The sequence below is a fragment of the Sciurus vulgaris genome (assembly GCF_902686455.1).
Source record: "Sciurus vulgaris genome assembly, chromosome: 1".
In the NCBI taxonomy this organism is placed as follows: Eukaryota; Metazoa; Chordata; class Mammalia; order Rodentia; family Sciuridae; genus Sciurus; species Sciurus vulgaris.
In genome coordinates this window covers 166,070,120-166,083,764 of record NC_136461.1, presented here as the reverse complement: position 1 = coordinate 166,083,764, position 13,645 = coordinate 166,070,120, and the positions used below count along the sequence as shown (strand labels likewise).

General features: G+C 35.8%; 1 protein-coding gene across 1 annotated transcript in view; it reads left to right on the top strand.

The window, feature by feature from the left end:
- The window catches only part of PIP4P2 (phosphatidylinositol-4,5-bisphosphate 4-phosphatase 2), a 49,531-nt gene that overhangs the window by 14,642 nt on the left and 21,244 nt on the right, over window positions 1–13,645 (top strand). The window contains 3 exon segments of the mRNA XM_079145240.1: window positions 8,092–8,240; window positions 12,527–12,538; window positions 12,540–12,634. Of these exon segments, the coding sequence (XP_079001366.1) occupies window positions 8,092–8,240; window positions 12,527–12,538; window positions 12,540–12,634 (256 nt within the window).

The window sequence follows — 13,645 nt, the reverse complement described above, 5'->3', positions numbered from 1 at the left end:
GAACTGGTTGAAAGAGTATGACTATTGCGTCTATTCAAGTTAGGTTGCTGGTTAATATACTTGGAGTTTTTTCTGTCATATGCAATCAAATAACATTTTTGCAGGTTACCTATTCATCTAATCCCAGATTAATTTCAATTAGTCACTGCCAATGGTCCTTGTGGGTAAAAATATTTGAATGTATACTATTTCTCATTATAGGAAATGTACCCACTTTGTCTTTGATGTTTAAGTGCTACTAGTTGACTCATTAGTACAGAATCTCATAAGCCCCACAGATATCAGGCAGTATGACTCAAGGTAGTCATCTTGTATTGTATGCTTGGTCTACACTGGAGAGCAACCACAGCGGGATGTACGTGTTCTTCTAAATTATATATTTATAGATGCCTCAGTGAGGGAGTATGCTCTGGGCCTTCTCAGGGGATGTAGTGGATTGTTGGTATGCAAGTTTCATGTGATAAATCCACTCCAACATTCTCTACTCCCTAAGCATTTGATCACTTCTCCTGAATCACAACAGGGATATTTTCACATCCTGGCCTCATTAAGTGTAAGACCACACCTCTTCAAACAAAAAATAAAGTCTTAGGATCACTTATTTATTTGTTTGTTTACTTTTACAGTACTAGGAATTGAACCCAGGGACACTCTACCATTGAGCCACATCCCAGCCTTTTTTATTTTTTATTTTAGATAAGGTTTTGCTTAGTTGCCTGGATGGCCTCGAACTTAGAATCCTTTTGCCTTAGCCTCCCAAGTTTCTGGGATTACATTGTGCTCAGTTTACAGCGTGAGCCAGTGTGCTCTTGTTAAAACAAACATTTAATCCAGAAACTCTGGCTAGTATTATGTTCTATTTTCTTTAGTTTGTCATCCTTAGCATCTACTCACAAATATTTTCCAGGTTTCCAGATATGCATATTATCAAAACTTTGTAGTTCTCTTGATGAGTACATTTCTTCCTAAGTTAGACTTTGTATTTGTCTTTGTGGAGCATGTTAAGATTTGACCCTAATTGTGGATCTTGAGGCAATGAAGGGTCTTGATGATTAATCTTAAGGAAAATGGCCATCTCCTTCTAAGGCAACCATCCCAGTGAGATCATTACAGAGTTTTCCAGCAAGGGAAGACTGGACTTCTCAGATACAGAGGGAAGGCTATTTTCTTTTGGGAGGGAATCTCAGAGTGACTCAGGGATTTAAGATTCTCCACTCTGCTTGGGTACAACCACATGGCTTCGTTTCAGCTTCCAGAGTTCCACTCCTTTGCAATTGATGTCCTGGCTTTCAACAAGAGATTTAGTAAGGCTGTGAATTTACCTAACATGATGATCTTGCAATTTGCAAAATGAAATTTTGCTTGATTTCTAGCAATATAATCCCTTTCTTAATTAAAAATATATGATATACAGAGATACAGCCACATCAATGTTCATAGCTGCTCAATTCACAATAGCCAGACTGTGGAACCAACCTAGATGCCCTTCAATTGATGAGTGGATAAAGAAACTGTGGTATATATATACAATGGAATATTACTCAGCCATAAAGAATGATAAAATTATGGCATTTGCATGCAAATGGATGAAATTGGAGAATATCATGCTAAGTGAGATAAGCCAATCTCAAAAAGCCAAAGGACGAATGATATCGCTAATAAGTGGAGGATGACACATAATGGGGGGGAGGGAAGGGTTAGTGTTAGGGTTAGAGTTAGGGTTAGGGAGGGGGGCAAGTATGGAGGAAGGAAGGACTGTATAGAGGGTAAAGAGGGGTGGGAGGGGTGGGGGGAAGGGAAAAAATAACAGAATGAATCAAACAACATTACTCTATGTAAATTTATGATTACACAAATGGTATGCCTTTGTGCCATGTAGAAACAGAGAAACAACATGTATCCCATTTGTTTACAATAAAAAAAAATATGATAACTTTTAAGACTTTGCTGGGGATTCTTTTGTTCTCTAACCCAGTTCAGGTCTTGAACTGAGAGTTTAAAGACCTATGCCTCATATTTTCTTTCTGTAAGGGTCAAGTGCATTCATGAGGATCCAACTATATCATAATCCATACAGTAATTTGTTCAGTAGAAGAATCACAAAATCACAGTCAGATGCAAAGTCTAACCCGATTCATCAGGACAGCACCATATGTTGTGGCTTACTACCATCCTATTTCCCATTGGTAAGAAGCTCCATATGACATTCAAACCCAAGTTCACCCAACCACTCCTCCAGTGCTATCCTTGTTTCCTGGGATCACTTTCCATATGAGCTTCTGTTTCAAAAAGGACCTGATCAGAAGAGAGAAATCACAAAATAGAATTTAATGAAAAGAATTGTTAATTAGGCATAAGGTTATTAACTAGGTAACTGAAATGTAAACATGTTATTCCAAGGTATCAAGGAAGCAGCAAATCAAAACTACATTGAAATTTCATCTCACTGCAGTTAGGATGGCAATCATTAAGTATATAAATAATACTAAATGCTGGTGAGATATGGGGGAAAAGGTACATTGATACATTGTTGGTAGGACTACAAATAAGCAGTATGGAGATTTCTTAAAAGATAGGAATGAAACCACCATATGACCCCGTTATCCCACTCTCTGGTATTTATCCAAAAGAACTAAAATCAGCATATTATACTGATACAGGCATATTAATGTCTATAGTAGCTCTATGACAATGGCTGACTTATGGAACCAACTCAGATGCCCATCAACAGAGGAATAGATACAGAAAATGTAGTATATATACACAATGACGTTATAGTCTGCCATAAAGAAAAATGAAATTATGGTATTTACTGGTAAATGGGTGGAACTGGAGAATATCATGCCAAATGAAATAAGTCAAACTCAGAAAATCAAGATCAAATGCTTTCTCTCACAGCAGAAGGTAGAATAAAGTAAGGTGGAAAAAAGGGAAGGGGTGGATCTTATTAAAATAGAGAGAGGATCAGTAGAGGAAGAGGATTGTGGGGGAGGGAAGAAGGACTGGAAAAGGGAGGATCTGCAGAATGAAATTGACCAAATTATGCTATGTACATATATGAATATACCCCAGTGGACTCCACCTTTATGTGTATCTATAAAGCACCAATTAAAAATAATAAATAAATAAATAGAAGGGATACCAGTAAAGGAAGGAGAATGGAGGGAGGAAGGAGGGAAAGAGAAAGCATTAGGGGCTGAAATGGAGCAAATTATGTTTCATGCATGGATGATTATGTCAAAATGAACCCCATTATTATGTATAACTATAATGCACTAATACAAACATAAAAGAAAAAAGAAAGCAGCTGCCACTGCTGCAGTGAGGGAACAAAAAGAAAAAAAATCAGAATTTACAACTCAGTCACCCAGAGGAGGAATCCTACAGAGCTGGCACAGGACTTCTGATGAGGCACCTGCCAGCTGGTTCTGATATCTCTAAGAAACACTCATGCACTTGAGGAAGGAGGACTGGCTAGCTGTTACTGGGTTTTTGTTGGAGGGGCCACTGTGAAGTTGGTTCTAGCAAATGTCGAAAATTTGGAACTGGATTCAGTGTTGCTATGGAAACAAGATGCTACTGCCAGGGTGAAGCAGTACTCTTGAGGTGACATTTAGAGAGACAACAGGTAGATCAGAAGCTCATAGGAAGCAAATAGGCAACAAATAGAAGGAACAAGTCTTTCCTTTCTCCTTCAGCTTTGCAGGATCGCTCTATCACCTATTAATGGATGGTTAAACCTATGCATGATTTGCAGTATTCCAGCGTCAGCATCCCAGAGCAGAATAAAGAAGGGTGGATTTGGAGTTGAGAGTCAGGAATGTAGCACATTTACATTCTAATCTGAAGATTGCTAGGTAGAGCATCCTGGGAAAGTCATGGGTCTGGGAGAACCCAAGAGTGTCTTGGAATGGTTTTATTTCTTTGGTTTCAGATAAGGGGAAGAAGAGAAACTAGTCTTAGCGTTCTCTGTGTTGAGCTGAACTGGAGAGGTTGACACAGGAAGCAGCTACCCCATAGTGGCCAAACTCACTCTGTCTCTAACCCACATTTTCCCAAAGCTCCTAAGGGAAAATGAATTCCTACAATGAAAATTGGAGGAGAAAAAAAGTCAGGCTTTCCTCACAGGCTGCTCCTTCTATAACAGTATCCTAAAATATCTCTCATTTTAATCTGATGCCATTTTTCCATTTTGATACATTTTTGTCAAGGGCCTAGAGGACTGAAGATAGAGAGTATGCAAGTGAGGTAAGTGAATTAAACTGGCAAATATTGCCATGGAAGAGGCTAATATAGGTGAGAGCAACCCAGCAAAACAATTTCAACCTTTAAAATGCTGGAGGATGTATCTGTGGGAAAAAATGAATTATGGATTAATACCCCAGGATGAATTAGCAAGACAGAGGAACTGTTTGGCATGAAATACATAAATTATGTTGATGTTTGTGATGATGGGAAAATGTAATCTGATCACTTGTGGGTTTACGGAATAGTAATGGTTCCTTTTGAATGTTTTAGGCAGAACATTATGAATGTCTGTGATCCGTATGCCTTCATTCTGCCCCTTTTATGACTCAGTTTTTTGATGAAGTTTCATTGTTGCACGATGGTGTGTTTCATACCCTGCTCATTGTTTTCTTTTCCCCAGCTCTGATTTTCCAGACCTGATTTTTCAGAAATCTTCACTGCTGAATTCTTGCCTGTTTCTACAGATTCATCTCATTAGTTCTCACACTTTGCCCTGCATTAAGTCATTCCTCACCAAGGGAGTTGGCTGTTGTGCAGAGGTCTCTGAAGCAGGGGTCAGATCTTGGCTTTGCTGAATGTGTAGCCCTGCGAAGTTCAGGACTTTGGACTCTGGGCTTTAGTTTCTTTTCCATAAAATGAAGAAATCGGACAATATAATTCCTAAGATTGCTTCAATTTCTAACGAACAATTCTGGAGATTTGAGGGAGCACTTTAGGATGAAGGATTATTAGTCTAACAAACACTACCCACAGGGAGGAAAAAGATGTTTTATTCTTTTATTTTATTTATTTATTAAGATTATTTATTGAGATTATTTATTAAACCCCATAGAGAAAATGACCATTGTTCAACTAATGATTAAGACTCTTCAAAATGAAGAATTTTTGTGAATCTTTACTATCTAATGATACTAAAATCTGAGATTGCAGTGGACTTTTCATCTAGTGCAGAAAACTTAAAACAGGAACTATGTTGGTGATCTGTTGCCTGTTTTAAAGTGAAAACAGACCCCATTAAAGAATATAAGTTGTTAATTATTGTAGGTCTGCTAACTGTGGAACAAATTTCTGGAATTACAAGTCATTTACAAGAGAAGATAGGTAAAGGTTTCCTTGGGGTTAAGTCCTAGTGTTAGGGCAGGGCCAGTATAAGAAATAACTAAATTGGCTTAGTGCTGAAGTAATGGGCAGAAAATTGAAATGAAAGGCCTAGAGGCAGTGTTCAGTGGAGCAATTAGGCTACAACATCTGTCATTCAATTGATCTCTTGGACTGATTCCATGTATCTGGTCAGCCAGACCAATATCCCCTGCCAACCTCACCTCTTTCAGTGCATGATTTGAAAAAGGATTCTTCCACGAAGGAGATAGCCATGTTTTTCAGTCAAGTTGCCCTCTTCTGCTAGGTCTCCAGCTCCTCTACAAGGAGACTGGTAGTAATATTCTTAATGTTATTTTTGGAAAAGGCATAGATGCATCTGAAGAATTCCAGTGATTCACTCAATCATTCAATCATTCAAAAAATATTTAGTAACCATCTGTCATAGAGCAGGCATTATGACAAGTTCCAGTCATGCCCTCCACCTCATGGGGCTTATAGTCTCTCCCATTTTATTCTTCCACTCTTCTCTGGTTATACCTTTCCTCCACTTCCCAAGTCTCCAAAACAGTAGATTTGAACATCCTTTTGTCATTAAAGGCTTTTCTTTTTTGACAGATCAAAAATTATGAAGTGCAAATCTTTGAGGAAATATCCATGGGTTCTGCAGGGTCTGGTGCAATTCAAATGATTCTTAAGATCAGCACCTAAAGTTTTCCTAGGGAGTCCTTTGAGCAATCTTTTTGTTTGTTTGACTGGATGAATTTTAGTGTCCTTTGATGTCCTAGCCATGTATTGACTCCTCTCCTCACCCCAGTGTATTTGGCTTCATTATTATTTTTTTAATGAAATAATCGTGACCTTAAATTGCTGTTCTGTTCCATATGTAAAACAGAGACCTGAGATTATGGGATAATTAGTTCATTTGACTTTATAACTCAAAGGGAAGATAAGATTCCAGGTTTATTAATAATGCTAATAATTATTTGCATTAATAATTATTTGAAACGAGTCAGTGAGTCTTGAATTTCTAGTGAGTTATGTGTTCTTTTCCCCAGGATAATGGCTTCTTTATTGAGATCTGATAAAGCACTTTGCAAATTGCAAGGCCTTAAATGTATTGTTGACTCATTGTTCCTTTAGCCTGTTTTTGTCTTCCTAACATATTACAGGTCACTTTGTATCAACCTCACATTCTTTCAAGGATTTAAGCTATTTTTATAATTTAAGGCAAGTACAGCTTCTTTTCAAATTCAGTGTTTGGCAGTATTCTGGTATAAGCTTCCCAGAAACGTAAGCATATTGTCATTTCATAGTGGCCTCTTTCAGAGTCTTGGCTGCTGCAGAAATTTGACTTATGAATCATTTGAATGAATAATGCTTGTTGCTAATCTTTTGAAGTCTGAAAAACAATGTGTGTGATAAATCCCAAGGATGCCACATAATAATATGTAGATTTTAAATATTGTGTTATGCTCTGACACTTTTTAAAATATCACAGAATCCAGAATCTAATAGAGTAGATAGAAAACCTCTATTTCATAAATAGCTCTTTTCGTGATTAGCTATTGTGCTGGTATTGCGTAGTGTTGGAAATGCTTCTTGAGATATCATCAGTTCTTTTTAGTGGCACTTCAATCATGTGAAAGGGTGTGGCCCTTTCTAAATGTCCTAAGATGATACCTGACATCAAAAGGACGTTCTCTGCCTATAATTGAGATATCTACACCGAGGGATTAGACAGTGTCCTTTAGAAATCACATGCTAGAGTAGTTTATCAGGGTTCTTTTTCTCTGGTTTTTCTAACAATAGACACTTGATTCTGAAAGCAGGCCTCACCCTTTACCCACTCAGTCAAACTTAAACCTCTCAACAAAACAAACAATAAACCCAGCATGTGTGCATTTGCCTGTGTTTTGGAGTTATGGGAATTTCCAAACATCCACAAAAGTAGCATGAACAAAATGGCCTTCTGTGTCATTATATTCATCAGTTATCAGCATTTGCTACTTTGTTTCATCAATTTCCCCATTCTTTTCATTGTGATTGTTCTGCTAGGGTATTTCATACCACCATCACATTTTTTTAATCCATAAATACTTAAGTGAGTTTCTTAGATCTTTCATGGCAAAGAGAAATTTGAGACTAAATATTGTTAAATTTACTGTATATATCTGTCTTGTGTCTGCAATTAGTATACTTCCATTTTTGTTCTGCACTGATCAATTTAATTTTCCTAGATTTATTTTTGTCTCCACTTGACTGTCTCCAAAATCTCATTTTATTCTTGTCATGGCCATCCTGGGTCCAGAACAGAGAAAAAAGCATGGCAGTATACAATTTATGTATAAGTGATTTTAAAACTTCACTTTTGGTGACCACTTTTATTTCTTGGTAGTCGGATCAATAGTGTGAGATTTTTAGTTTAGGCATAAAACTCCACTCTCTTGTGAATTTACCCAACAGAATGGAGTGGAGATTTTGAGTGTACGTTAGTAAAAGGAAGTTGGGTCATTGGAGAAGACCTAAGCAAACATGATTTGGATTTTATCAGAGTTAAGAATTGTTCTACTTGACAACACAGTCCCATATGTGTTTATGCTCTGAAACTAGGACGAATTGGGCGGTTTTAAAACATAAATATGGATGAAATTTTTGATAGTTTCTACTTCTATTACTTATATGCTCAAATTAGCCATAGTCTTTTTCTCAGTGACTCTGATTCAGCAATTCATTTCTTTTCAGCGGAACTCCCACCCCCATACACCGCCATTGCTAGCCCAGATGCCAGTGGCATTCCTGTAATCAACTGCCGCGTGTGCCAATCGCTAATCAATTTGGATGGCAAACTTCACCAGCATGTGGTTAAGTGCACAGTTTGCAATGAAGCTACAGTAAGTGTAAATTTCCATTAACAAAAGCATAAACTGTTACCTGACACCTTATTCCTAAAAAACATTCTTCAATAATGTTACTTAAGAGTGGATGGATACAAATAGAGCAATCTTTTTTCTTTTGTCTTTTTTTCTTTCTTTTGTCATATAAGAATTCCTATTTGTGTTTAAGCTAACCCCATTAAAACATATTTTGGGGGAATTTACTTTCTAAAATAGAACTGGCAGGTATTTATGATTATCTTTAAGTATCTGTTTACATCACAACTAAATCCCTTCTGGCTTTCATTAAAATGTAAAATATATTAGACTTTAAGGCAAATGTGAACTTTGTCCTTCTGATGTAGAAACAATTTTAACTTATTTTATGTCTGCAGGATGTCAGTATTATTTTCTTTGAGCTTTTATGATTATGTAATATTATTAAAATCCGATTCAAAGTGTTTATAAATACCTTGACATTTTATTCCATTTGCTAGATATTAAGTCAGTGAAATGTTAAAAAATTTGAAAGACACTTCACTTTTTAAAACTGAACTTTGGGAAGAACAAATACATTTTAAGCAAAAATTTTATAGTTTCAAATCATATACGGGTAAATCATATACTGCCTTAGATGAAATGTGTTTCTACTTTCATTGTTAGACTTTATTTTAAATATTTCAGTCTCTCAAAATCTGAAATTAAATATTAGTTTAGCTTTTGGAATTTGCACTTTTTTCCTTTTTAGAAAAGTCTAAAAAAGTCAGCTAGTGATACTTGTGTCTCACAAACTACAAATCATGAATACTGGTCTTCATATATTTGATAGAAAAGTCATAAAATAAACCCAAAATCATAAAGCAGTATATTTCATTGTAAATAGTTTTTTTTCCCCCATAAATGGTATCATTTGGAAAAGAACTTTATTGTGTAAATTGGAGATACCTACAGAACTAGCAGGTTTCTTTATAAGTTGAACACTGAGTAGTATTAAGCATTAACTTCTTTAGTGCTCTTCAGCAGAGTTGGCAAGAAAGTAAGAGTTTGTGAGTGGAATAAGGAATAAGAGTTGGGAGTCCCGTGAGTCATAAAAGCAATTAAAATAACAGTGCCTTCAAGGGTTCCTTGAATCTCATGTTAGTGTTAATATCTTCTCTGAATCCTTCACCCATATCAACTCCTGTCCTTTAGTGAATAGAAAAAGAGAGTTGTAAAGTTTTATAACTCTTGGAAGTGAACCGAACAGCCTAGTCCATTTATGCGGAAATCTTCAAAGTGCAGATTTAGCAAACAGGGTCACTCTGGCTACTTGGAAGTGTTGAAGTCATACAGGATTAGTGGGGTTTGGCTATAAGAAAACTACCTCTGAATGTGAGGGAAATTTTGCTGAAATTGTTACATGATTATTGCCTCCTGTGAAGTAAAGATATACAGTGGTGAAGACTCCAGAGTGAATAGTATTTAATTTAGATTGCCTTGTTTGGTATCAGTAACATACAGAGGAGAAAAAAAAAAAAGACCTTGAGCATGCAGCTTGCAAATATTTAAAATGTAACTTGATCTTAAATTCTAAATGAAGAAGTGTTAGGTGACTAGGAGCTTCTTTGGAGATATTCTAGGCTGAAAATACAAATATAATGGGCTAGGTCCAGTAGTCCCCTGTTGAGTTTCACTGTGATTCACTCTCTTCGTGTCACCTAAAACGGGTATCAGTGTATCTGTCCTCTTTAATGGCAGCCACTCTGATAGAAACCTGATATGACTATGAAGATTAAAAACAGAAAAGAAAAAAAAAAAAGGGAGAAAGAAATCCAAGGTTAATAACAGATGTCCTTTTTCAGCAGACTGAATAGGGAAGTAAGGGGCGCATGTGTGTGTTATGTGCCTGTACACATGTGCTAGCAAGACTTGGAGAAATACAGAATTAAAAGTTAAAGGAGAAATGATTTCTAGGACAAGTTAATGGAAAATCTGAGATGTCCTGGAGAAAGAGTGGCACTAGTGTAATTGATGGGGAGCCTGCGATTCAGAGACTGAGGCCTGGTTTTGAGTCCTAGCTCTGTCATTTAGTAGCTCTATTTCCTTGGGGACGTCACTTCTCTAAACTGTGGTTTCCTCATATAAAGTGGTATACTAATAGCAATTCCTGCTTCCTAGATTTGCTGTTGGGACACAGGGGTAAAAAGCCTAGCACAGTGCCTGGCACCTGTAAATCTATTTTGCTAAGTAAGAATTTTCGCCCTTATGCATAAAGATATGTCTTTTTTTTTTTTTCACTTCACTGCAAACTGAACATGACATGGCACAGGCTGGCGCTGAGGACCAGTGCTTGAAATCTTCTAGTTCAGTTATCTGGTATCATAAGTGAAGGAACTGAGGTCTAGAAGTAAGGTGGGAATAAGATAATTAAAAAAAAAAAATCCTGTGATTTGTCAAAAAGTTTTTCAATGACAAATTTTGGATATACACAAATTAATTTTTCTAGTCTATTTTTATCAATACTTAAGATACTATAGGTATACATTCTGGATGTTTGTGAATTTTAGATATTCAGAGTTATGGTTTAGTAAATCATAGGTGGTTTATTGTTAACTTTCATATATTTCTATCAAAGTGATTTACTTAAAATTTTTTAAGCCTTTTAAAAATATTATACACAAAAAGGTTAAATAGCTAAAAATGATAGTATATATTATTTTGTATTAATACTGAATATAACCTGAACTTCCAATGAGATTTTGTACCAATTATCCCATTGGAAGTTTAACATGTGGGCAATTGAAAAAGCAGTAATACACCTAACCTACCAAACATCTCAGATCAGCTGCACAGTCCACTGAACAGTATGGGTTGTTTCTTTTTGAGATTGTCTAACTGACTGGGAATTACAGTTCATTGTCACTGCCCAGCATCTTGAAATATCATACTACATATCTGTAGCCCAGATAAAGCTCAAAATTCAAAACTCTAAATATGATTTCTACTCAATGCACTCCACTTTCACACCATTGAAAAATCATTAAGTAGGACCATTGAAATTCAGGGGCCGTCTGTGGACAGATGAATTCCTATGTGTCTATCACTCACAAACTCCCCAGACATTGGCATTATACTACATTAGCTTTTCCTAAGTAAACTTCTAGTCTAAATTTTCTAAAACCAAGGGGATTCACTTAAACAATTATAGAAAAATCATCAAATGTAAGAAATTAATATTGATACAATATGTTATCTAACATTTTGACCTAATTCATGTTTCCCTGATTGTCACATTAGTCCTTTATGAGGGAAAAAGAAATTTCTGCTCCAGGAGTCAAACCAGAATCACATGTTGTGTTTGGTTGTCATGTCTCTTTACTGTTCTTTTATCTGAAACTTGCTTTTTGTCTTTTCTTTTTTGAAGATTACAGGCAAGATATTTTGTAGAATGTCTCTCAGTTTGGGTTTGTCTGATGTTTCCACATGATTAGCTTCAGATTATACTTTTTTGGCAGGAATGCTACAAGAGTGATGTTCTGTTCCATTCAGTGTATCATAGATTATTTAGTTTAAAAAGCTTAAGTTATTGCGAGTGATGTTTCCTTTGATGTTATTTATTCTCATTTTAAAATTTACTATAAATTTTTTTTTTAAATGTTAGTCTTTTTTTATGTGTGTGTGGGACTGGGCATTGAACCCAGGGCCTTGTGCTTGTGAGGCAAGCACCCTACCAACTGAGCTATATCCCTAGCCTAAATGTTAGTCTTAAGAGCAATTACAAGATTTTAATTTAAAGTATGTTGTAAAATTAATCGCATATTCTATTGAGTAAAGTTTGAGAAAAGTTCAAATGTATTCTGAATTCTTCTTTTCCCACTGTTCTTACTGAGCTGGCTTTTCCTAGAGAGGGGCAGGAATCTTCTGTGAATGCTTGCACCTGATGTGTGTGTGTGTGTGTGTGTGTGTGTGTGTGTGTGTGTGAGAGAGAGAGAGAGAGAGAGAGAGAGAGAGAACCTTGTCTTGTGAAATTTAAAGAGGAAAAGAACTCTTGGTGTGCTTTAAATATTCCTCTCATATTAAAAAGCCAATATAAACTAATTTTGAAATATTCCCTAAAAATTAATCTCTACACTCCCAAAATGTCAGTGCTTTGCCAATATTTATGCTATTTGAAACCACTTGCAATGCACCTTTTCTTAGGTATTTTGGTAGCACTTTGGGGAACTTTAGTTTTAAAGGAATCATTTCCTTGTTAAACACAAACAAGCTCTGACAATCTGTATTTTGGTTAATTTGCTGTATTTGCATTTTGTTCCCTTATGTAGCCAATCAAAAACCCCCCCAACAGGGAAGAAATATGTTAGATGCCCTTGTAATTGTCTCCTCATTTGTAAGGACACATCTCGGCGAATAGGATGTCCGAGACCCAACTGGTAAGTGATAAAGATTCATTCATTTGTTCATGTCTTCATTCAACAATTATTTGTAAAGGCTCATTATGTGCCAGGCTTTGTGCTAGACAGTCTTTGCCCTTAAAGTGATTATAGCACCTAAATTAGTATTGCTTTTTGTTGTTTGTTTGCTGTTTGTTAATGGAATAGCATGCTTAGAACTTGATGGTCATGGGTGTTTGTAGGATATAATATTTTTGAATGCACAATGGATTTTTTTTTGTTATGCAAGCACTTAATGCACTATGACAAACCAATGACTCACTGAACTTGTTTAAAAAGAACCAGTACCTTTGATGTAGTCAATTTTAGCCCAGAAATGCATTTGGTTGTTATTGTATTTCTCATTATATGCTACACTAGTCTCTGCTGAGCATAATACATGTAATAAATTTTGGAATTATTTGCCTGTGCCAAATGCCATTATGGATGTGCTTAGATATAGACATAGACACACACACACACACACACACTTACCTGTTGTTTTTTTTTTTTTTTTTTCAGTAATTTCTTTGACTCTGATCATTACTTGAATCATTACAGGCCCATCTGATGATATTCTGGAGAAAAGAAAGAAAAAGTGGTTCTTATTTTACTTTCTTTCCATTTCTGTTTAAACAGGTATCAAAGAATACTGGACTGTTCAGGGAAATTTAGTTGTAACTCAGCACTTCGATACTTTTACAGTATACACATTTTTGTTGATGTAGAATATTTCTAACTTACTCAGTCTTGTATAAAATGCAATTTGTCTTCTAGAATAAGAACTGTATTCTGACTTGGAAATGGTAGTTAAATGGTTCCCAGGATTGTTGATTAGAACCTGTGCAATAACACATGGTTTCTATTCCAAGTATAAAAAGATTTTTTAAAAAACTTTTCAGACTATTGCTACTTCCTGTGATTTTGACTCTAAAACTGGACATTAATTCACTTAATTTATAAAAAAGTATATTTTCACTGATAATATTCCATGTTTTTGGCTATATATTG